The sequence below is a fragment of the Vigna unguiculata genome, chromosome 5 (genome assembly GCF_004118075.2).
Source record: "Vigna unguiculata cultivar IT97K-499-35 chromosome 5, ASM411807v1, whole genome shotgun sequence".
NCBI classification, from domain to species: domain Eukaryota; kingdom Viridiplantae; phylum Streptophyta; class Magnoliopsida; order Fabales; family Fabaceae; genus Vigna; species Vigna unguiculata.
The window spans coordinates 34,914,808-34,942,008 of record NC_040283.1 but is presented as its reverse complement, the minus strand read 5'-3'; the positions used below and the strand labels follow the sequence as shown (position 1 = coordinate 34,942,008).

General features: G+C 31.6%; 1 protein-coding gene across 1 annotated transcript; it reads right to left on the bottom strand.

Annotated features, from left to right (window-relative positions):
• Nucleotides 1-10,721: 10,721 nt before the first annotated feature.
• Nucleotides 10,722-26,068, bottom strand: LOC114184654 (protein OCTOPUS-like). The gene is made up of 3 exons (XM_028071969.1): nt 25,988-26,068; nt 25,806-25,928; nt 10,722-11,825 (listed from the first exon to the last, which is right to left on the bottom strand). Exons 1-3 carry the CDS (start codon nt 26,066-26,068, stop codon nt 10,722-10,724), a joined length of 1,308 nt encoding a protein of 435 aa, XP_027927770.1.
• Nucleotides 26,069-27,201: the final 1,133 nt, after the last annotated feature.

Here is a 27,201-nt window from a genome sequence, read left to right as displayed (position 1 = left end):
GAAGGGATTAATCATGATAGCAGCACATTGCAGGATCAAAATCAAACATAATATCAAGGATTTTGATTTTAATTATTATCAAGAATATTGCTTCTAATTATTAGAGTCAAATGAATACTTTCTCTAATTGAAAAAACTGATGCAACACATCATAAAAATCAAATCATAGCAAAATATTAGGATATTATTCTAATTATTATCAGAAATATTGCTTCTAATTATTAAAATCATACATTTCTCTAAAAACAATATATTTTCTAATAGCCACGTCACATGAAGAGTATTGTGATGAGTGTAAATAACAAAGATTGGGGAAAGATATATATATATATATATATATATATATATATATATATATATATATATATAACCTTGGGTTAATGAAAATGAGTGTGATAATTGAAACAAATCGGGCTCTCCCTTCTCTCTTTTTTTTTCTTATTTTATTTTTTAATTATTTTTGTATTATACATATTTTTTATTCTTTTTGTACTAAATTTAAAGTTTGAAAATCTCTAAAGAAAACTTATTTCACCCTTTTACCCACCATCAAATAAAAACATTTTTTTTTAAAAATAATTTTTTTACTTGAACGAAATTGGTTGTTGACTGTTGCCCCTTTTTACTTATATTTTACTAGATAAAATGAAAACTAACTTTCTCATGTTATCAAAGTAAAAGATAAGTAAGGATAAAAACACTGATTTCGTCCGGGTTCAAAGAAGAAACAATGAAGAAAGAAGAGAAATTAAAAAATGAGTAATTTAAAACTGATATAGATACGATGGCCAATTCCATGAAAAGGGTAACAACCATTCCCATTGAGAGGGTTTGATATAAAATTTGAAGCTTTTTTTTACCTGTTTGATATATGGATTAGATCAATCCTAAGGAGAGGGCCTATGTCAAAATGATTTTATGATCATTACCAAGTAGTGGGCCGCGGTCCAAAAAGAAAACCTATTCGACCATCCTAAAGGACAAACCATGATCCAAAAGGAGAACCTAAATTTGACCATTGCTTAGCAGATGATTGACATCTCTAAAGGACAACCTGAATTTGATCATTGCCTACTAGAGGATTGATATACAAAAAGAGAATCTGAATTCGATCATTGTCTAGTAGGGGCCTATATACAAAAGGAGAACCTAGATTCAACCATTGTCTAGTAGAGGGCCAATATCCCTAAGCAAAACCTAAAATCAACCATTGCCTAATAGGGAGTTGACATATAAAAGGAGAACTTGGATTCGACCATTGCCTAGCAGAGAGTCGATATCCCTAAGGAGAACCTGAATTTGACCATTGCCTAGCAAATGACCGACATACAAAAGGGGAACTTGGATTCAACCATTTCCTAACAGAAGGCCGATATACAAAATAAGAACTTAAATTCAGCTATTGCCTAGCAGATTGTCGATATACTAAAAGACAACTTGGATTCAGCCATTCCTAAGTAGAGGGTCATTATCTGAAAGGATCTGGTGACCAAAACCAAGTAGCGGGTCTCGATCCAAAAAACATGGACTTGACCATTCCCAAAGGGAAGCTCGTTATCCAAAAGGAGAACCTGGATTTGATCATTTACAAGGAAAAAGTTTTATCCAAAAGAACATAGACTCGACCATTCCCAAGGAGATGGTTTTTATCTAAAAGAAAAACTTGCACGATGATGTGTACATGATATATGAATGTGTGGATGCATGGGTGGAATTCATATGAGACATTTGCTTTTCTTTTCTTTTTCATTTTTCATTTTTCTTTCCTTATCCATTTATTTAATTTTAGTACTTGTTATTTTGGGGACCATAAAAATTGGGCTTAAAGGTCATAAAAAACTGGGCTTGGGACTTGTGTAGAAATTGGGCTTAAAGGACCATAAAAAACTTTTTAAATATCAATATATATATATATATATATATATATATATATATATATATATATACTCAATGGTTGAGAAATAACGAAAATTGTTTTAGCAAGACAAAAGAGTTCTTTAAATGAAACAAAAATTAATAATAATAAGTAATTTTTTTTAACATGACCTAATAAATGAAAGGTTTATGCTATTTAACACTTAAATTGAGAGTATTAAACATACTCATATGAAAGGAAAATATACAATAAATAAAAATATTAAAAAAATAATAGTAATATTCAAATATGAGACATAAAAAGTTTTTAATTGATATACATCATTTTAACATAATTATAGAAAAGTTATAATAAGATGAAAAATATAATTGAAGATACGAATGTGTTTCATGACAAACCAAATAATTAGAAGAAATATATATATATAGGGTTACTTAATTAATTGTGAATATTTTAATAATTTAAACGAGGACGGAGATATGGTGGGGACGGGTATTATGGCGGGAATATGTACATCTTCATACCCATCCCCAAAATTCAGGGATTACCCATACACGTACCTAGGGATGGCAACGGGGCGGGGCGGGGCGGGGACGGGTTTCAGTATCCCATACCCATCCCCGTAAAAAAAATTCATCCCCATCCCCGTACCCAAACCCAACGGGTATCAAAGTTTTATCTCATCCCCATCCCCACCGGGTAACGGGTATAATCTTGTACCCATACCCGTACCCATTTCCTTACTACTTCAATATAAATTTTAATTAATTTTTATAAAATAATAAAAAATTACGATAAAGGAAACATAATATTATCAACTATTTAATATTAGGAGGATGGTTGTTTCGTCGATATCAAATACTTTGAAATGTTTACATTTTATATTGGAATACCAAATTAAATTTAATGATAACTAAAACATTTATTAAATTTGCAAACTGCAAACATTAATGAAGCCTAGTTGATAACATTTAAAAATACTTTTTTAAAAATTTAAAGGAAAACAAATATTCAATTAAAATATATTTTAAATGTTTGTTTACTTCAATTTTTTAAATTCTAGTTAATCTCTTTTTTTATACACTAATAAAAATGATAATACATCATTTAATCAAAATGACGCAAATAATAAATAATAAACATAATAAAAAAATTAACATGGATATTGTATCCAGGGATGGCAACGGGGCGGGGCGGGCACGGGTTTCGCTATCCCATACCCATCCTCGTAAAAAAAATTCACCCCCATCCCCATACCCAAACCCAACGGGTATTAAACTTTTGACCTATCCCCATCCCCACCGGGTAACGGGTATAATCCCGTACCCATACCCATACCCATTTTCTTAATACTTCAATATTAATTTTAATTAATTTTTATAAAATAATAAAATTTTTATGATAAAGGAAACATAATATTATCAAATATTCAATATTAGAATGATGATTGTTTCTTCCATATCAAATACTTTAAAATAAATTATAATTGTTTACATTTTATATAATAATACCAAATAAAATTTCATGAGAACTAAAACAATTATTAAATTTGCAAATATTAATGAAACATAATTGATAAAATTTAAAAATATTTTTTAAAAAATATAAAGAAAAACAAATATTCAAATTAAAATATATTTTAAATGTTTGTTTACTTCAATCTTTTAAAATCCTTTTTTATACACTAATAAAAGTTATAATACATCATTTGATCAAAATGATACAAATAACATAATTGATATTTTAAATGTTTGTTTACTTCAATCTTTTAAATTCTAATAAATATCTTTTTTATACACTAATAAAAGTTATAATACATCATTTGATCAAAATGATACAAAGAACAAATAATAATCATAATAAATTATAATTGTTTACATTTTAGATTATAATACCAAATAAAGTTTCATGAGAACCAACACATTTATTAAATTTACAAACATTAATGAAACCTAGTTGATAATATTTAAAAATATTTTTTAAAAAGTATAAGCGAAAAACAAATATTGAAATTAAAATATATTTTAAATGTTGTTTACTTCAATATTTTAAATTTTAATGAATATCTTTTTTATATACTAATAAAAGTTATAATACAGCATTTGATCAAAATGATACAAAGAACAAATAATAATCATAATAAAAGTTTAAAATAAATTATAATTATTTACATTTTAGATTATAATACCAAATAAAATTTCATGAGAACCAACACATTTATTAAATTTGCAAACATTAATGAAACCTAGTTGATGAAATTTAAAAATACTTTTAAAGAAATATAAAAGGAAACAAATATTCAAATTAAAATATATTTTAAATGTTTGTTTACTTCAATATTTTAAATTCTAATGAATCTCTTTTTTATACATTAATAAAAGTTATAATATATTACTTGATCAAAATGATACAAAGAACAAATAATAATCATAATTATAAAATTTTAACATAGATCTTGTATCTTTTGAACTTCAATTATGTTGGATGGTGATAAAAAAATATTAATGACAATTACATTAAATTTTTATATTGTAGTAAATAAAAGTTATTTATATAATTATAGTGAAAAAATTATAGTCTGATTGATAATGAGTTAAAAAATAAAAAATAATTAAATAAAATATATTGAAATAGTATTATACATAATGAAAATAAACAAGAAATAAAAATATTAAAAAATTAACAAATGTTTACAAACAATTTGAGAGACTATTAAAAGAAATCGCACAAAAGAAAACAAATGTATAATTAAGGGTATGATAAGTTGAAAAATATCTTAGAGATCTAAGAAAACTTTTCAAATATCAACATATATACTCAGTAGTTGAGAAATAACAAAAAATGTTTTAGTGAAATAAAAAAGTTATTCAAATGAAACAAAAACTAATAATAAGAATAATAAGTAAATGATTTTTTTTTATATTACGTAGTAAACAGAAATGTTTGTGCTATTAAATACTTAAATTGAGAGTATTAAACATTTTCATGTGAAAGAAAATATACATTAAATAAAAATATTAAAAATAATAGAAATATTCAAATGTGAGACATAATTTTTTTTAATTAACATACATATTTTGAACATAATTACATAAAGATCATGACAAGATGAAAAATATAATTAAAATGCAAATGAGTTTCATGACAAACCAAATAATTAGAATAAATAAAAAATAATATATATATATATATATATATATATATAGATGTGTGGTTATTTAATTAATTAGGAATATTTTAATAATTTAAATGGGGACGGGTAATATGGCGGGTATATGTACATCCCCATACCCATCCCCATACCCAATTGAAAAAGTCGGGGATTCCCCATACCCATACCCATACCCAGTCAATGCGGGGATTCCCGTCAAAACGGGAACGAGTTTATTTGTCATCTCTAATTGTATCTTTTGAACTCCAATATATGTTGGATGGTGATAAAAAAATATTCATGGCAATTACGTTAAATTTTAATATTGTAGTAAAGAAAAGTTATTTATACAATTATAGTGAAAAATTACAGTATGATTGATATAATGAGTTAGAAAACAAAAAATAATTAGATAAAATATTGAAATAGTATTCTACATGGTGAAAATAAACAACAAATAAAAATATTAAAAAATTAACAAATGTATGTCTTAGAAACAATTTGAGAAACTATTGAAAGAAATCGCACAAAGAAAAATGAGTGTATAATTAAAGGTATGATAAGATGAAAAATACCTTAGACATCTACGAACACTTTTCAAATATCAACATATATATACTCAATGGTTGAGAAATAATTGTTTTAGCAAAGCAAAAGAATTCTTCAAATGAAACAACAATTAATAAAAATAAGTAAATTTTTTTTATATTACCTAGTAAATGAAAGGTTTATGCTATTAAACACTTAAATTGAGAGTATTAAACATACTCATGTGAAAGGAAAATATACAATAAATAAAAATATTAAAAAATAATAGAAATATTCAAATATGAGACATAAATTTTTTTTAATTGACATACATCATTTTAACATAATTACATAAATGTTACGATGAGATGAAAAATATATTGGAAATGAGAATGAGTTTCATGACAAACCAAATAATTAGAATAAATAAAAAATTGAATATATATATATATATATATATATATATATATATATAGGGTTACTTAATTAATTGTGAATATTTTAATAATTTAAATGATGACGGAGATATGGCGGGGACGGGTATTATGGCGGGGATATGTACATCCCCATAACCATCCCCATACCTAATTGAAAAAGTCGAGGATTCCCCATACCCGTAACCATACCCAGTCAATGCGGGGATTCCCCGTCAAAATGGGGACTAGTTCGTACAATACCCACGGAGACGGATTTATTTGCCATCTCTACACGTACCGAGTCAATGCGGAAATTTTCCGTCAAAACGAGAATGAGTTGGGACAATACCTACGGAGGCAGGTTTATTTGTCATCTCTACTTGTCAAAAAGTTAACACACTAAACAAGACTGAAGTAAATTTAAGCTGTAACATGTTAAAGTTAAGCAATTATGTAGTAAGATAAACTTTATTAATTTGATGAATTTTAAAGGAATCCCGAAACAAGCTAGCCATCAAAATGCAAACTGTTCCCATTAACTAATGGAGCTGATTCTGCAGATGATAGCGTGGTAACATGCCTCGAATAATTGAAATCATGTTCGTAGTCACATAACAGATTGTAATCTGATGCGTGTAACTGGTTGTGAACAACATGATCATCCGGAATCATTTCCAGAGGCTCCTGTTTTGTGGATGAAAAAGGTGTAGATGAATGTAATTGGTATTGTTCTTTGGTTGGGAAAGGGTCACTGAAGCTTAAAAACATGGAAGAGTCAGAAGAAGAAGCTGTTTCCATCATTATCTCTGTCCTTAAAGAACCTTTGCAATTGTGTTGGCCATAATATGTTGCATTAGTATAGTACACTGAACCAGTTACAAGTTACAAGATTTGAACAACAAATAACATGCCTACCTATAACAAGAGACACAAAAACCACTACACCAATTATATCAACCTTAATGTCTTTACAAACCTGCTATTGTTAGAATGTGACACAAAAAGCATTTAACTTTATAATAAAGTGAAAAATGGGTGGATATTCTTTGGTATTCTACACTTACAAAAATGAAACACTTGTCCATATAAATTTACTTCCTTTCTATAATTTTATACAAAACAATATTTTTAGAAATAAATTCAGTTTACCCTCTTCCAGGTTTTTGTAAGCTTTTAAACTTGGAGATGCCTACCCATATTATTTTCGTTATTTTTTATAATATGGTAATGTTCTCTTTAAAATTGAATAAAAATGATTAGAATCCATCAATTTTGTTGGATATCACTACCCATTTAGTTATTTGTTTTCGCTTTGTTTGCAATTGAGATTCATTAATGAGAAACTTTCAATAAATTTCAATCAATTACAGAAAAATGTAAATTTTATACTTTATGAAATTACTTTAATTTTCATCTAAACATCATATTAATGATTTGTTTTTTCTAGAAATTGAGTCAAACCTTAATCCAATCCCAAAAAAATGTTTTGCAAATTAAGTTATTTTCTATAGTAGAAAGTTTAGAATAATATTATGTGACAACAAGTGATCTGACTAGACTATCTGAAAAACGTTAAAATACATTTTCGATACAATCTTATAAATAAGATCAGGTCTGACTAAATATTATAAAATATATTTATAAAGCAAGAACTTTCTACTTATAAACAATTTTTTAATTATTACAACCCATTTAAATTGTTTAGATAATTCTCTTATGAACACTTATTAGGAAAATAAATAAATGTAAAAGCTAAAATAAGCTTATGCAAATTAAAAGTGAAAATTAAAAAAAAAAAGTTATATAATTTTTTTAATTAATTTTAGTTTTTTAGATATACTTTTATTTCCTATTTCTCTCGCATAATTCTTTAAAAAAAATATTTATGAACATGTACTTACATAGTGTGGACATCCCCACATCATGTTGCAATGGAATTTCTACTCCTTAATCTCACTTTTCAGCATAAACTTCCCCTATGTATCTGCGACAAATCATGTGTGCTAAGAAATGGCAGAAGCTGCATTTATAAGAAATTTTAAAAGAAGTTAAATTACAGAATTTGTAGGTGATCATAATAAACTAACCAATGTCCAAATAACACAACTTAGCACCCTGATAATACCCGAATTCCATTTGGTGCCACTTTGGAAGGTGGATAATTCCTTATCTCTATATAATTTCATGAATAATTCCATGTTTTAATATATACCTAGTTGCTATAGTCAGCCTTTCTGGAACGTGACCAACCAATTGTCTTCTGATTGGTCAATTTGTTGAATGTTAATGTTTAAATTGGAAAATAATGGTGATTATCTTTTATAAGTGGACCATGTAAGCAAGTTTTATTTAAAAATAGTAATTAAGTCGTCCCCACTGTATAATATTAAGTTATTATTTTAAATATAAGATAAAACATCCTTTTAAGTAAACATATTTTTATTGTCTATTAATTAAAAATGACTTTTTGTCTAATTTTAAAATCATTAAATTAATTTTTATTCACTATTATAGTTTCAAGTTTAATGTAGTCAAGAAGAAACTATTTTAAATATAATTTCCAAACATTTATTAAGAAAATTAAATAATAGTCTATAACTAACCAATAGTGTAAACTACTTTCCAGAAAGGATTAGCCTCTTTAAATGGAAATCTCAATATCTTAAAACTTTATTCTCGACCTGTAATGGAGATATAATGGTTTATCAAAATAATAATGTTGATATAATAGAAAACTAGATAATTGTTTTCCAAAAAAAGGGAATTTTATTATAAAGGAACTTTTGCTTAAAGGAATCATTGTGTTTTCATAACATCAACTCTTAAAGGGTTGCCTCCAAGGCATTAATGACTACTGTCCGTTTTGGTAGGAAATACATACACACACACACATATATATATATATATATATATATATATATATATATATATATATATATATATATATATATATATATATATATAATATACTTGTTAAGATTCTATTAAAAAGGTTGATGGTTGTACTTTCAAAGGTTATTGACCAAACAAAATCCACTTGATTTGTGGATAGTGTATAAAAGTGTATTAGATGGGTTAGAGATGTCAACTCTCTACACATGTGTAAGCTCTTTTCATAAAGAACATGGAGCAAGAAACATATATCAAATCTAGTATCCCTACACATGTTCCAAAAGTGGGATAAGATGGTACATTGCATGTTCACGTCCTCTGTCCCTCCTTGAAGCTATTTGAAGCCCATGATTGTTTGGTATGACTCGTCCAATTCCATGGCTTTATCTACACAAGTGTGAAAACCTCCTCTGCATCTATCCTATGCTTCTTGAAAATAATATATTCTTTTGAATCCATATGTTCCAGTTAACTACAATTCATATGCATCTCCCAATCTTGTTACCTTTGTTATTAAGATACTATAACTCAGATTGATAAAACTCAATTGTAATATTAAGAGTATTTTTTGTGTAATCTCATTGGGGAGAACTCGAGCAAACACCGACTTTGGAATTGTGTGATACAAAATATACGTAAGAGTTTGTCCAGATGGAAGGGTAAACACCTATAATATAAAGGCAGGTTTCCTAAGCTTACTTTTGGTGTGTTTGTTTTATATTTCCTTCCTTAAAATTCCAAGCATGGTGGTGAATTTGAAAAGGGTTTTCTTGGGGATGGGGAAGTGAAGAGTTGGGGGGTGGGGACATGGGTTAAATGTAGAGGTAGGACACCGGCAAGAGAGCATCTGGGCATAATATTTAATTTGGAGAAGAGTAAGATTTGTACGGGGATAGCTCAGGAGGAACAATTTCTTTAAACATTAAATAGTTGAAGTTTTAGAAAATGATGCTCAAATACCTGGATATGGAAGAAAGATGAGGATGTTCGATTAAGTCTACCTATGTTGTAGGGAAACATTGGAAGAGAAGAAGGCGGTGTATTGAAAGTGTTATAGAGCACTAAGGTAATCCCAAGACACATTTTTTAGGATGGAGTTCTTGGATAAGTTGCTAACAAAGGTTAGATTACTTGTAAGGGAGGTTCAACAACAAAATATTTTATGCGATCTACGCTTAGCTTAGAGGAGAGTGCAAAACATCTCTTCTTTTCCTTGCTTAGTCAGAGTTTGTTTCACACTAATACAATCTTTGCTCAACCAAACCATAAACCAGAGAGCAACATATCTTGAGCGTCAGGTCTCGTCCAACAAGATTTGTAGGTAGAAAGCATGAGAACATTGCTTACAAACTTTGTCCAACAAAACCAAGTTCTAGCTGAATGAGTCACTTATGGAATGCTCTCTTTTTGGCTAGAAATATAATCTATGAAGGGAGAAAAAGGGAATGAAATAGGGAAGAGAAGGCTACAATACCCATCCACTAAAGACACTATCCATGATTTCCACCTCCATTTCTTCTTCATCCTTTTGTATAATTTCATGTTATTCAACTCCATGAGTAGTTAATTTGTTTTTTCCTTGACGTTAGATGTAGTCACCAAATTGTCTTGTACATTTTTCCATATTAATTATTTGTAATGCTATATTATTCTTTTTATTTGGTCTTTAATGTTATGATCACTATTTATTGTGATCAACCATAAATTAGTTGAAGTTGTAAGAAGTTTTGTCAAATCCTTATAAGTTCTTGGACCTAAGATAAGACAAACAATAAATCATTTGTTTAGAAATGACTTACTGATCATCTTTAAATCCTTGAACTTAATGCACCAGTGCAGTGAAGGCTTTTGGCCCCGGTTATTTTCGTGGTTCTGCCTCGGTTGCAGAGAGACCGAAGCCATAAAACCCTCTTTTCTGCCAAGACTCTGCAAGTAGCTTGTTAACCACATCACCACCACCGTAATCACCTTCTCCCAACATATCTTCCCTTCTCCTCTGCAATAACCCCAACTTACTCCATAACCTACTGTGAAACTTGTTCAATCCCTGTTGACCATCCTCAATTGCAACATCACAAGCATCAACCTTGGAACCAGACCCCATTACACTATCAGACGATTTCAAATTCACATCCCTCAAACTATTCTCAATGATCAACACCTTCGCCCCATAGAACAACTCGGTTGTGGCTGGAGAAACTTTATCATTAGATATCACTCTCAATTCATCAACATCTCCCATTATCGACTTCCTACGAGAATTTGATCTATCAAAACTCCTCCTCCTCCTATGCCAATCAGAATAGTAATGCTTCATTTGAGTAGAACCACCAGGACAACATTCTTCGCCATTCTCCAAAGTCACGTCTCCCTTTTCTTCTTCCCCAACCAAAACCTTATCACCAACACGAACCATGGGGGAAACCCTATGGTATGCTTTCCCAATCAAAGAACCATCCCAGGAAGCTCGAGGAGCTTTGGACGAAAACCGTGATTCATCAACGGATAGCCTCGGATCAGTGTCGCACGATCTTCTACCCAACGTGAAATTGTATTCTCCAACCTCTGATTGCGTCTCCCGCAATGACTTAAACCCAAGCTTTTCGACCGAACAAACGTTTGCGCCGGCGACGTCGCTGTGGCGGTGGTTTCTTTTCGGATTCAGCTTTCGTTTCCAGTTCATCAATCGCTTGCTGAATTCAGAAGCTGCACCGCAAAAACTCGCCGCGATGTCTTTGAAATCTCTCCATGCGCCCTTCCTGCTCCACAATTCGAGATCTATGAACTCTTTCATCGTCTTCCCCTCCCCGTCTTCATCGCCAGAAACCCTAACTGTGTCATCGCGCTCGCTCTCACCGATTTCTACGCCAGCACTGCCGGAACGGATCTCGGTGTGCCGATTCGTTGGCTTCTTGCTCTTGTAGTCGCGGGGAAGAAAAAGGGGGTTCGCCAAATTGGAACCCTAAATAAATCCTATGGCTTCGGTTCCCTTAACAACCGAAGCCATATACCCCTTTTTGGCATCGGGTCTTGCTGGACCGGGGCCTAAGCACTCTTTGGCACCAGTTTTGGGCGAACCGAGGCCTATACCACTCTTTGGCTTCGGGTGTTAGGTGAACCGAGGCATAAAACTTGGCTATAATTGCAAAAATGCCACCGCGCCATTATATGCTTCGGTTCCTGGCCAACCGAGACATATAAGGCGAGGTAAAAAAGAAATTTTGCACTAGTGATGTAAGATTTTTGAATTGAGTTGACAAGGAACTATAATTCAACAAGGTAAAACTTAGGGTTTGCTCTACAATATTGAAGTATAACTTTTAGTGGTAAGGATTGATGGCAATGAAGAAGTGGAAAATTTGTATTCATCAGCTTAATGAAACAATAGCGTAAACTAGTCAAGTCTAATCCCACCATATTTATATCGTATATTTATTTCTGACTAAGTTTCTCATTTAAAAAATGCCCAAAATAATGTAGTGTTTAATTTTAACTTCTATTTTAAGCTTTTGTTATTTAATCTCTATTTATATATTATCATTTATTTTATACTTACTAGTATAAAGTGGAGGTAGTTCTTAGTATTACACAAGGTCCTTGTGGATTTGATACTCTTACTTTTAAACAATAGATGATAATGGTGCACTTGTCATAAATTCAACAAGTTTATGGTGCCAAAGAATGAAAAGAAACAAGATGATAGAAGTTACAAGCGATCCATTAAAACTAGAAAACCACTATAATACTTGAAAGATTATCATCATCAAGTCAATAACTCTAACTATTGAGAAAATTTTGTTTCAACACAAAAAAATGCTTATCCTATTTCTTCTATTTTATCATATAAAACCTTATGAAAACAACTGGAATGGATTGATGTTATAGGAAAAGGAGATTAATGTTGACAAAAAGAAGAAGATGGACATCTTCCTCCAATAAGGAGTTTTGATGATGATGATGACTTATGAAGAAGTATGGAAGACTTGATGATGATGTATGGAAAAATGTTGAAGACTTAAAAGAATGCTTTGATTCAAGAGATGCATTGAAGACTTAAGGGTTTAATTGTTTAGGTCTTGTAATATGTGTATGTTATTTAAAATAGTTAAATTAGCATGTCAAGAGTCAAAAGGCAAAACCCAAGTAGTAGAGCACTAAGAGAATTTTATTTATTTGCAAAACTCACTGGAATAATCGATTATTCTTAGTGATAATCGATTATCTTAGTTAAAACTGAATTTTGAGAAAAGCCTATGGAATAATCGATTATCACCAGCTGATAATAGATTATCCTGGCTGATAATAGATTATCACAGCGAGAAAAATATTTTTGTAAAAGTTTATGTGATAATCGATTATCAATTATGACAATCGATTATCCTGGTCAGTTGGGCGCGACTGTTCAGTTTTTGACCTAATTTCCGGAACCCCTATTTAAGGAACATCAGAGTTACTTCTCACTTACCTTTTTGAGAAGCTAGAGTGCTAGTGTTGTGACTACAAAGAGTGTTCTCTGACTGTTCTCAAAAGAAGCTTTGAAAAACCTAGTGTGGGTAGAGCGATAACTTTTCCTGAGAGGTGTTCTGGGAGATTGAGTGTTGCTGCTGTTGCTAGGAAAGCTAAGGTCAAGATTCTCTGTGTGATTCAGAGAAAGGTGTTCATCTCTTGTGTGTTCAAGAGAGGTGTTTTCTTTCCTTACTCTTTTATTATCTGATTGTAATCTGTTATTTGTTAGTGATTTAGTTAATCTCGCTTTTAAGAGATTAACAACTGGACGTAGGGTCTTTTGATCCGAACTAATATAAATACTTTGTGTTCAATCTTTTTCTCTATCTCTTTATTTCATCTATTATTGTGTTTAAAGAAATTAATATTTTGATTTAATCGATAAATTTTGGAAAAATTTTAAAGTATTAATTTTATTACTTAAAACCAATTCACCCCCTCTTGGTTTTTGTCACGCTTAAACATTCCGTTGCACGATACTAACAATTAAAGCCCTTCAAGACAACAAACTCTACTACTTGCCTTCTCTAGAGGAGGTCATTCCCATTGCCAATAATTTGTAGGGTATACAATGACTAGATTCACCTCTAATAAATCTTAATCTGTATATTTTTTTTCTTAGTCAATTGCATTGTTTTGTGTAGGTTTAAGTGGTTAATTAGGAGTAATTAGTCTATAATTAGTTTAGTTAGGTTTCTAGTATAGTTTTGCAAATATAGCTTAATTAGGCACTTTTAATGGATTCTTAGTGTAATCCTTAGGAGTGTTATTAGTTTGGTCCAGTTTCACATGCATTTTAAGTTAATAAATCCATAATGGCATAATAGTGTAAGTCCTAGTTTGATAGATAGACTTAGAAGTATGATTGCTCTAGTTTTGGGAGTCCTTAGAAGTAGTTTGATATGATTAACATTGTTTTCTTAGATTTTTGAGTGAGATGCATAAGGAAGATCTGGAATCTTATCTCATAGTTTAGAGAAGTAGTGAGGAGAAAGTTGATCTAGCCAATAAACTTAAAAATGGCAAAGCTGACTTTTGGTGCAAATGTTGACCAAAGTTTGAACAAGAGTTGACTTTTTGCTTTTCAATTTCAAATCAGATGGCAATCTTTGGGAAAGCTTTAGGGAATTAAAAGACAATTTTTCTGACTCTGAATGCTGAGGGTCAGATTGGAACTATTGAAATGGAATTGAGTGTGAAAAGATGTTGCTTTGATGAAAGGTGAAGTGAAGTTCAATCCATGTAAAATTAGCTTGAGAAAGACCTTTGAATGAGTGAGTTTGGAACTACTTTGAGCCAGTTGGACTTAAGCACGTACTGTAGCAGGTCGTGGACATGGAAGCATCACCAAACATGAGCAAGTGACCTGGAGTAAGCTGGCACAACTGTTGGGAAACGTGCCACCCAAGTCCCAAGTGGAGATTATAAAGTAGATAGGAACAGTTTAGGGTAGTTAGTTAGTTAATGAAACTTGTAAAACCAGTAACAAGTGTTGATTATATTAACCAGGGTGCCAAATCACATTCGAACCATAACACATCACACACACGCATTCACCACCATACCTCTCTTCACCATGAAACAATTTTCTCTCTTCTCCACAACATCACAGTTGTTATTTCTGCACCATTTCCACACATTTTTGCTCCTAATTATTGTTGTTTTGATCTGTGTTGTAAACTAGTTCTTTCATTCTATTGATTACAGTTGTCGTAAACGTATTTTGTGCTATGAAATTGATGTTTTCTTTTCACCTTGACTGATTGATCATCATGAGTTTTGTCATTAGTGGCTGAAGTGAGTTCATGATTCAATTTTGAGTGATTGAGTGATGTTGATCTACAACAACACTAGATTTGACTTCGAAACGAGTTGAATTTGTAAAGGTTGTACAGTTCATCCTATTTACATATCAAAGGTCGATTGATTATGATCAACCATAAATAAATCATCGAATTGAATCATGACTTTCATTTTTGCTACATTGAACCACTATTCCATTCTTCTATAATTTTTCGTTTTCGATTAATTCACAATTCTTATGTTCAATTATAGTTTTGAATCTTCATTGTGAGCTTACATGCATTGTTTATGAACCATTTGCATAATCAATTCATCAGCCATCGCATCCAATTCATCATTCATGCATCAGTTCGTCATTTATGTTATTTAGTGTTTAAGATCTGGGAATTCGATGTTTAAACAATCACTATTGTAGTTTTGTCATTTTAACTAGTGTTATAGGCCTCGGTTATGACTTAACTGAAGCATAAAATGACGCGGTGGAATTTTTGCAATTTTTTCCAATTTTTATGCCTCTATTCAACATATACTCGAAGCAGAAAACGTCTTTCTACTTCGGTTCTTAGAAAACTAGTGCCAAAAGGTCTTATATGCCTTGGTTTTGAAGACCCAAAGCCTAAAAGTTCGCTAATATTTCAAAAATGCCACTCGTAGTGATATTTGGCCTCAGGTGGAATTGAACCGGTGCCAAAAATTATTTTTTGCCTTGGTTAAAAATTGAATTGAGGCAAAAAAATATTTTCTGCCTCAGGGGGAATTGAACCAGTGCCAAAAACTGTTTTTTGCCTTAATTAAAAATTGAACCGAGGCTAAAAGGTTTGTTAGGGTTCAAAAATCGCGAATCACCTTTTTTCTTCTTCTTCCTTGCGTGTGCGTTCTCTCTCTCATCCACCCACCTCCGCTGCTGTTGTTGCACTCCGACCACTCGCAAGTGTTCGACGTTTGGCTCATTCGCATTATGGCTTGGCGAAGTGTGATTTGGGGCTTGCGCAATGGGTATGAGTTTGTTGTTTTGCAAGTGCATGGCAGATTGATGTTGTGCATAGATAGAGATATATCGTTGATGGTGGCGAGACATATGGTCGCGACAGCGTGAAGAAACCTATCGTTGTGGCGAAGGTGGTTTCACGATTTGGGGGAGGAGACGCGATTTAGGGTTTGTGATTTTTTTTTTTTTTTGCGTTTATGCAAGTGTGGTGTTCACGTTTTCGTGTATGAAGAACATGGAGGTTCCATGGTGGTGGCGCAATTCACGAACTGCTATTACGGTGAAGCAGAAGATTGCAGTGGCTGCAGATCTTTGGTTGTGAGTTTCAGATGTGGCGGTGGCTGACAGAGTTATGGTTGATGTAAAATCTGCTAAATTTAATTAATTAAATAAATAATTAATTCATAAATGCGGGGAGTGGGAGCCTTTATGGCATTAAATGTTGATTGATGTGACGTGGAAAAGTACTAGCTCAAATGATTGAAAGTACTTGATTATGGTGAGAAGACTTGAGTTCAAGTCCTATGTATGTTATTTAATTTATTATTATTTTAGTAATATGTTGGATCATGAAGAGTGATAATATAATCCTAAAATTATAGGAATTATCACGAAACATGAATGGTTTGAATGGTTGTGCATTGATTGGACATTGGCATGGTGATGGGTTGGAACCTTGGTAGAAACAAATTAAGCTTTCCCTTTTGCTAAAATTAGTTTTGGCATGAATGTGAAAGGGTCAGAAACCCTAGTCATCATAAGTGGCAGCCAAGATGGCTGGAAAACCACCTGGTAATGGTGCTTGAATGACCATTAATCCAACCTTTAATCTATTTTAATTTTTTTATTTACTTGATGAAATAAATGGCTAAACACTTGAGAGTAAAGGGTTTTCTAGAATATTTGGCTAACAACTGAGAGTGAGTGGTGAGGCTATGTTGAGTGCGTGGAAAAAGAGAGAAGTGAGAGTGAAGAAAGAATATTGAAGGAGCAATCACTAGCTAAGGTGAATTGAGATCAAGGACTCAAGGATTGGACACATTTGAGCAAGGAATCCAGGTTAGGAGAGCTAGACTCCGTTATTTTATTTGTGACGTTATTCTTGTATGATTGATTGATTATTTGGATGCTTGCATTGTGATAAAATTGCGCGATTCCATGTTTCTGGAAATTTTCCAGAAACTGCCTAGCGGGCCTACAAAGTCGCCAGGCGACCCATACCTTTTTTTATACATTTCTAGGTTACAGATGAGGAACCGCCTGGCGGTACGAGCCTGACCGCCAGGCGACACATCTGTGCCCACCTAGTTTCTAAGTTTTTTATGAACTACCTAGCGGTGATGAACACCCGCCAGGCGACGCGAGTTAATTTGACTCGATTTTGATGTTGTGGGGTTTGTGGGATGATTGTGATCGACGAAAAAGATAGTATTGACTGTTTGTGAGTGGTTAGAAGTCATATCTCGTTGAATTATATGTAATTAGAGGTTAAATTGGATGAAAATTTGTATGAGCATCTTTTAAGGTTTGAGAATTGGGGTTTTTAGATTCTGGATCCAATTAATGGGAGAATGTTAATATAATTCCTTGAGTTGGAAGCAGTGTAAGAGAATTATGAACCTAAACTGATTAGGGTGGCTTCTTAATTGGAAAAATTGAGAGAAATTGGAGTTGAGAACTCGTGTAGGTGCAGAATCAGTACTGGAAATTCCAGAAACTGGTGCACCGCCTGGCGGGGCTTATCGTGCCGTTAGGCGACAGGTGTAGTACAACAGAGGGTGAACTTGAGTTGGCAACGAGTGTGACATTCAGTAGGGTTAGGTTTGATACTTAAAAGCATAGCTGAAAAATGTTGGATATGGTATTAGGAAGAGTGAGTGATGCATGGAGTGGAACTAGAAAGAATTATAATGATTAAGTTGTGTTAAAAGAATTTAATATAATGATAGTGCAGTAGAGATCATTGAAAACTAGAACATCATTGAATGATTAGGCATAGTCTAGCTTAAGAATGGGTTGTTAAGCAGAGTTGCCTAAGGTGAAGAAATGATATGATGCTAAGGTAAGTTATAAATGGGTATGTTAAGTGTAATTGATTTGAGTTTGATGTAACAATGGAAAATCGTGATAAGTTTCAGGTCTAATTGTGACTTTGGTCTAAATTGTAGTAATATGGTATTACTTTAGTTGATTTAAGAGAAATTTGTATGATCAAGAGAGTGAATTTATCAATGAGGATGATTGTGATACATGTTTATAGCTCATTACAAGCCCTTAGCCTAAAAACCATGATTCATCCTACCTTAGGAAATTTTAGAGCTTTAGAATTGTTTTGGGAATCGGTGCTCTAATAAGTGTAGTTGTGCGCATAAATGTTTTTTGTTCTTCGATTGCTCATTAATAAATTTATAAGCGACTTGAGAATTTTTTTTTCTTCATTAATCAATAAAAGAAATGAGAAAAGAAAAAAATGAAAAGAAAAAGAAAATAAAGAAAAGAAAGTTGGGTTTGAGCATTGTGAGAGAATTGAATTTGGGAGTGTTGGAGTTTGGAATTACTTTCATGCTTGATTTTTACTTATTCCCCATTGCTCCTCTATTTCCTTTGGTTCTTTAGCTACTTATCCATATGTTCCATATCTTATCCCCAATCCCGTTACAACCTTGAAAAGTCCTTCTGATCTTGATCTACATGTGTTTTGGTTGTTCATTTTAGGGGCTTGCCAAGTCTATTTGATGCTTGTTTTTCAAGGATTCTTTGAGAGTAAACAGCAGGCTAGATATTTTAGTGATACAATGCATATTCTATGAGGTTATGTTGCTTTCAATTTACTTTTTCAACTTAGTGAAAACTTGACATGTTTTGAATTGCTTAGATGATATTTATGGATATCTTGTAGCTTTGACTCCTTATGTGTTCGATGTGTTTCCATTTGTCTCTTTCGTGTCTGTTTATTTGTGTCTCTTTCAAATTTCTATTTGTTTTGTCTATGTTCTCCATGCTCTACTTTGCTTTGTTTTGCTTTTTTAGTTTTTTCCTAAGAGTGCAAAAGGGTAAGTATGAGTGATTTTGATCAGTCATTATTTTTCCTTAATTTATTGCCTTTTTGTGCCCATCTTGATTGTTGTTTAGTGCTTAATTGTCTATTGTTAGTGCATTTTCATCTATTGGACTTCATTGGGTCATTACTTCGAATTTTGGTTAATTTGGCATTAATTGGTCTAATTTTCGTTTCTAATTATATTTAGGTATTTTTGTGAAGCAATTTTGGAGCTGGGACACTAATCTTAAGATGAAGAGGGAGTTGTCGCATTATTCCCACATCATTGCCACGTCAGCGCCATGTCAATTCACTTATCCACATCATCATATCAACATTTTCGGCCCAGAGTGGCATTTTTGTAATTTTAAACCCTTTAATGGAAGTTTTGTAAATATGAGTGGCAGATTTGAGAGGCCACATTTTTAGGGTTTTAGAAGGGTTTCAGAGAGCTCTTTTCTTCCTCATTCTGAATTTCAAGTTTTGAGGGGAGCACTCACTTGGTGATATTTCGTTTTCTTTATTATGTGACCATTAGAGCACCACCCAACTTAGGGCTTTCGTTCCCTTCGATCGGAATTGTGTTTGTTCCTTCTTCCCTTACTATTATAATGCATTTTTGTTTCTGTTTGTGTTGAAAGTCCATTTCCATGGCTAACTAAACACTACAGTTGATTTTCGGAGAAGAATGTAATGAAATCTTGAGATTAAGTGTATGTTTTTCACTGTTTATGTTGCTCTTTATCATTTTAACCAGTGGTTTGTTGTTGAATACAAATTCTGGGCATGCTTAATATTAGGGTTTTCATTGTGGCATTGAAACTGACTTGAAATCATGCTTAATGCGTGCCTAATTTGGTAATCTGTGATAGGTGGAATTAAATTCGAATCAAAGAGTCAATGCGTTTTTTATAATCTGAAGTTGCTTTGCTTTGCTTTGCTTTTTCTAATATACCAACCACCCCCCTTGTGTTGCATATGGAATCTCTAAATGAAGATATTGATCACTAGGAGACAACCTTGGGTTGATTCCTAAGTACTACGTTTATTTGTTTTATTTGGTTGGGTACGACCTCAATCAAATTTTGGTTTCATTTGCAGTTTCAACACTTTATGGCATGACATTCTTTCAAGGGGAGGCAAGTATAACATGTTTTGAATCTACTACAACAGCTAAATAAAGCCACCATAGTAATAACCACCATCATAACCAAATACATAATTTGTTAGTACTGAAGTTGGTCAAGTAGATTAAAGAAACGAAGTAATACAAAAGATGAGGATTCTTAATTCTTTAAATTTGAGGATGAAGAGTTCTTTGATAAAATGATTTGTTGCAGGAGCCACCTAGTGGAAGAACTTGATGGATAGAAAGATTGAGCGAAAAACAAAGTTCTTTACATTTTAATTTACGCTATTAATTTCAGTTTTAATTCTTGTTTTTTTTATTTTATATAAACTACATAGGTATATAAGCACGTACTTTTAGGTGAATATTTTGATAACTAGCTGATAAAACTTTTGGGGATTACATAAAATATTTTTCTGAATTTTTGGTTGGAACAAAGAGTTGGGAACAAAACTAGAAAAACTCTTTGAGCTTTTAAATCCATAAGCGGTTGCAAAATAAGGAAAAATGGCCAATCCGAGTGCTTGAAAGTTCAAATGCATTGAAAATAGAATTCACAATTTGGAAATTAACACGAAATGAATCTACCTAGTAAGAGGAGTGAGCCAAACACTAATAGCGAGATGAGTAAGGCACTTATTTTGAGTAAATTCACTAAGTTTTGTGTTAAGTTTTTGGTTTTTATTAAGAATGATAAGCATGGATAGGATCAAGGCAAGTTCTTTTCTTGCCTACAACCAAACAACCAACCCAATACAATTAAATTATCTTTTTTAAACCTCAGTTGTACATAAAAATCCTATGCCCACAAAATAATGTCAAAATCCTACCTTCTTTATTATAACGTTCATTTTTACCTATTTTTGTATGTTTATTGTCATAAATAAATCAACTATTTCTTAGCTTTTATCTTGTATCCTCAAGTTTATTGTGTTTTGTATTAGTCTGTATTTTAAGTGTTTTATGTTTGTTTTACCTATAATCTTTTTGTTTAAGTGTGTGGAATAAATGAATAGGGAGCAATTCTAGTAGAGGAAAATAAGCAAGAACTGAATGGAGCATGTTTTAGATAAGAAAAGATCAATTTGAAGCAAATACCCAAGTCAGGCGTCACTGGAATCACTCACAGTGTTTCCAATACAAAATGTTGTCAAACTGCCTTGGGATCTGTGGGGCTAAGCACCACAGGGATGAGTGTCACAGTGTTAAGAAGTGGAAAATGGCATTGAGCGCTAGTTTAACAAAAGTCACTAGTTCATGTTTTCACTAATGGCATTCAGCAGTGCTAAGATGGCACTTAGCGGTGGCGTCCTTGAAATGTCAAAATGGGTTATTCATTCATGCTTTTCGTTAGTGTTTTGGCTTATTCCACATTTTGCATGATAGAAAAACACTTTTGGGTGCTTAGAGAACCTCTGGGATGTTGCTAGGGGTGTTGGGAAGCTCTCCAACTCCTCCTTGGGTCATCTCCTCCATTTATGGTGGTTTTCCCCCTTTTGGTCTTAAGAGGAAGATGGGTTATGATTTGGAGATGGAGATATGAATGGTAGGCACAATTAGAGCATGAAGTGGCTGCCAAGAACCTTGAGACAGGGCTTGCATCTTCTCTTTGGTTTTTATTTCTTCCTTCTCTTCTATTCGTAAACCATAGGTTCTCCACCATGAAGAGTTAACTTTATTTGTTGAGATTAGATGTAATGAACTAAATTCTAGTGCAATTTATGATGTTAATATATATATATATATATATATATATATATATATGATTTTCAATTCAAGTTAGCATTTGATTTTTTTGCTTAATGTTTATCGTGGTTTAATCACCCATGACTTGTTTGTTGGTTCTTGAAGAGTTAGAAAATGTCTTTTGATCCTAGAAATGAAATTGACTACCTAATGGAGCTTGTATCTAGGGATAGAATATGATTCATTAGTAATCCAAAGAATCCTGAACTTAATGCATGATTGCTTGTTGATGATCCAAGGGATTGGACTTTGATGAGTTATGATAGGCTCAAAGTCGCTAGGAATAGAATTTGAGTAAATTAGTAAGTTAATTTTAACTTGAATATGGAATTGAGATGCTTGTGAATACATGAGAATGAAGTGAATGAAATATAGTCTTGACAATTGTATATACTATATGTTAAATTTTTGTTGCACCTCAACTGTTTTATAAAATACCAAAAAGAGTTTCTTAGTGTTTTTGTGAACTTTGTTGTCTAATTGAGTTGTGAATTGCAAGAGTTGTCATGTGTCGCACAAGTCTTTGTGGAGAGAACGATATTTATTACTTGCTACGTGTGAACATTGCACTTGTTGTTTTCCACTAACACCTTACTTATAAGGGAGATAGAGCAATATGTTTCTTGTCAAGGCAAAAAGGAATATGTTTCTGAAGGAAAAAGAAAGAGAGGTCAAAGTGTTATCAACAAAGTGTAAAAAATAAAGGTTGATAAGTGTCTAGATTACTTAATTAGATATATCAAACTAGCATCCAATTAGTATATTTTTAAGTAAATTGAACCCCTTTAGCTTAGAAATACAAAGTTGGGTAATGAGAATTAGTTAGTTGTTAATTTAATGAGTTTATGATGAAGTGCAACACCTTTGCACGAATAGAAGAAATGTCGTAGTTGAGCATTGAGACTAGTGTTGATTGTTGAAAGGCAGTTTGTTAAGATTTAGAATGTGACTTTCATAACTGTGCACCAAAAGATGTGTTAAGCCTTGTCGGAAACACTCAAGGGAAAGAAACCGTAGTCAAATTAGATCTGGAGGGCTAGACTCTGAAGATGAAAAACTTATCCACAAGAGTAACTAACTCCCTTATTTATGGGGTTAGATGTAATGTATTTTTAACTCTTTGTAAATTTCATTATTCAATATAATTATTTTCCTTCACTCTTGTATTCTAATCTTGTTTTAATTGCATATTCTAGATTGATTGTATGTGTTAGAGTACTTTTGATTGAAAGATGGTTTGAGAAACCTAATTAGGATAGAACAACTAGTATATTTCACATGCTAGACATAGATGTGGAACATTTAGTCATTCATAACATCAGAGCCTTAATCCTTAATGAGAACTTATAATAAAAATTGCTAGACATCGGGATTTTATTATTCAAGTTTAGACTTGTCTATAAGATATTACGACTTGTTACAAAAGGTGAATGCTAGAAAAGGAAATAAAAGTATATTGTTTGGAGTTTTTTCTTTGAATTGAATCATGAAACTCAATCCTAGTGAAGCCTTTATCATATATTATTGCACACCATATATTCTATAAAAATACAAAAAGAGTTTTATTTTTGTTTTTCTGAAATTTGTTGTCTAATACAATTATGTATTGCAAGAGTTGTCAAGTGTTGCACAAATCTCTTGGGAAATGATACTTGGACTTTTCACTTTAATGCTTGGGCGATTTGATACATTTGTCAATCACGTAACAATGTTGGCCAAGCTTCCTTATGGTTGATTGGATGGAACAATAACTTCTTTGTACTCTCTTTTCACTTATGCAATCATATTTAGATGTTTATGTTTTTCATTGATTTAGTTTATTCTTAATGCTTATCTCAGGATATGCCTTAAAGCTTGATCTAGTTGTTGGAGGGTCCTAGGAATGCGATTTTAGTAGTTGAACTAACTAAATCAAACCAAATACTGAAAGTCATCAAGGATGGGATTGTGCGTTTGGCTCCACTATTCTAACTCTTAATGCAAGTATTGAACAAATCTTATCTCAAGGAATTGGTAAGTTGTTCATGACTTAGATAAGCACTACAAGATAAATTTACATGTTCTTGGCCTTAGAGGATAGGGTAAGCAATAGTCATCACCAAATGACCAACAAGAATATCTACCAGACATGGGGATATATCTAGTTGTATCATCCAAAGAGAAACTACCCAAAAGGGAGCAAATCTTTTAGATTGAACATTCGTAAGGTTATTGATAATCTTACTACAAGGAATCAGTGTAATGTTATTTTAGATTGTATTTTTTCAATCTATCACATTTTGTAGCTAATAATACAACTTTGAATCTAGCCTCTCTGCATTCAAGCTATACAAAACATGTTATTTTGTTTGTTGAACTTCACTACATTTATCCAAATTTCTAACCCAAAAATCAACTATCAATACTCCCTATGAATACGACATTTCCCATTCAGTTGTACTACAATTGACTTGGTGCACTTACCAATAGGTCATAGAGCTAATATTTCTTTTATAACTTGATCTATCAACTCGTTATTGTGTGAGCCTAGGACTTAATTCATAGTGGCCATAAAAAGCACAACACTTGTCGATGAAAGATATTTGGATAATATTGTGGATAAAGGAGACATGTGTGGATAGAGGAAATTAGTGTGATAAGAGGGATAGGTGTGAGGAGATTTATGAATATGAATGAACGAGAAGAATGTAACAATATAAAAAGCCAACTCTTATTAAATGAACTCTCTTAACGTTGACTAAACTATGGTAATCCAAATATTTATTTTTCTTAAGAGTTCAAATTAATTTTATTCATTTTTTTATTTTTTAAAACTTAATTAAATTTTTGTAATATGTTAGACTCATCTAAATTGACTATAATACATCACAGTTTAGCTAATAATATTTAAAACTAATTTAGTGTCTTTCATAGTTACAACACATGAAAAAGAAGACAGTCTTAACTAACTACAAACAACCACAAAATCTTGCACCGCTTTTTCAACCCTATAAATTACGAGCATTCATAATATTACTTGACAAAAAAATGTTAAGACTGAATATTCTACCTCACCACCACCTATTTATAAGTACATATAGACAATAAATCAATTCTCACGATCCTCACCAATAGTTAGATTATTGTCCTTTGATGATTACAAACTTTCAACTCTATAACCTAACAAAATATCGAACAAAAATTGATTTCTTAAAACTTATCATTATTTATACTTATTCTGGAGTTCAGTATATGAAAATATTTTAACATCTCAAATTATTGAAACACCTCCACAACAAAACTAAGAGATTCTAAAACATTTCGATTACATGTTGATAAACAGTTAGATCAATAAAACTATTAATCAACTAATAATCAACAAAACAATTAATCAACTAATAAAAAATTAAAATTGACATAAGTTATTAGCAAAATCTATATAAATAAAAATTCATTAAAAATAGTATAAATAAGTCACAAGATAAACATTATTTTATAACCTTATATTTACTTCTTATTTTTAATCGAGCATATTGGTCAAATTCTCGGAAGACATTCTCGACAAAGCATAAGTGAAATAATCAGAAAAAAGATATCTCAACTAATAATCATTTGTATAGTAACACTTTTCTTGTATAGTTTATGTTTTATTTCTTTTAAAAAAATTAAAAGTAGACACCAACAATCGAATTGAAACTAATACTTGTATGAAGTGAAAGCAAGTAGCAAAAATAACACTATAATGAAATACCTTCATGTCTTCAACGTTGAAGCACTTGACCCCTGGTTGCCAGTTTTCACAGTTTTCCCGAAAAAACCGCTTATATCCATTGGAAGGAGATAACATGGTAATTGTGAAAGATTTGAGGTTGTTCTTTAAGAAACAACAAGTTCTTCAGTAAAACGCCATTACTCTTCTTCATCTGCGCTAACAAGGTGGTTCAGAAAATCGCGTTCTCTGATAAGTGCTTCTTCTGGGTCCAATCTGCGATCCAAAGGCTCATTGATCTCCATTGTCTTTGGTTTTCTTTTCTGATTGTTTTGTTAGAAAAGCCTAAGGTGAAACCTAGCACGTGCATTATTAGCAAGAAATAATCCAAAGTTATAATTATGAATTCGGAATCTGGAGACAAGTGCAAGTGCTCAACCAACTTTTGCACTCTCCAACGCCGGTGGGAGCCAACCGATGAAGGTTGACAACAAATGTGCAGAGTGACGTCACCAGAATTGCGTAATGGGGTTTTAGTATGACGTCAGCCACCTCCATTATGAATTTTTTTCTTATTAATCTATTATGAATAATTGCACTTGCCCAACCAACATTTCTAATTAGTGATAAATTAAATACAAATAGATGAGTGATTTATTTGATGATGTGATAAAATATATTTCTTTAATAATTAATATATTTAAAAATTATCAAAGTATTTATAAACATAAATAAATGATAAGAGATATTTAAAAGTTTATCAATTTAATAGACACTCGTTATAAATCTAATATGCTCTTTTATAAGATATTTTTATTATTTATTATAGTATTCTAATTTTAAAAAATATATTAATATCAAGTTAATTTTAAGAAATATAAACGATAATTTTTTATAAAATCTAAATAAAAAATTATATTTTGCAACAAATGTTTTTGATATTTATGTAACTATTTTGATTTATTTTATTTTAATAGAAAAACGTATATTAATAAAGTATTAACAATTATTTTTTTACTGAACCTATGACTAAATTTTCCTTTTTTTCATATCAGTTGCTGTCTCTGGAGATCCGAATCATAATACAAATGTTTGTAGGTTATGGTCTCTTATAAAATGAGAGTTTTCTTTTAGCATTTTAAGTGCTACTCATCAACAGTTTTCAATTTCTATTTCTCTTTCTGGGTTTGATTTTCACGTGCATGGTGTTTATGGCATCCACACTTATACTGGTAGGCGTGATCTTTGGAATCTTAATACTTTTCAGGGAGGTGATTTTAATCTTATGCTAAGTTCGAATGAGGTCAAAGGGGATGCACAACCTAACTATGCTTTTTGCGCCTAATAATTAGATTAATTCAAGGGAGTTTATCTCTTAGTTTAAGACGGTGATTTGTAACATTTTTCTTCATGTACTATAATAAAATTATATGAAATC

Bases quoted from the DNA above. Each gene is read 5' to 3' on its own strand.
- LOC114184654 (XM_028071969.1), bottom strand. From the start codon at position 26,068: ATGGAGATCAATGAGCCTTTGGATCGCAGATTGGACCCAGAAGAAGCA. The intron at 25,929-25,987 runs GTTAGCGCAGAT...TGTTTCTTAAAG, and splicing joins GCGATTTTCTGAACCACCTT to AACAACCTCAAATCTTTCAC. The intron at 11,826-25,805 runs GTATTTCATTAT...GGATTTATTTAG, and splicing joins TCAACGTTGAAGACATGAAG to GGTTCCAATTTGGCGAACCC.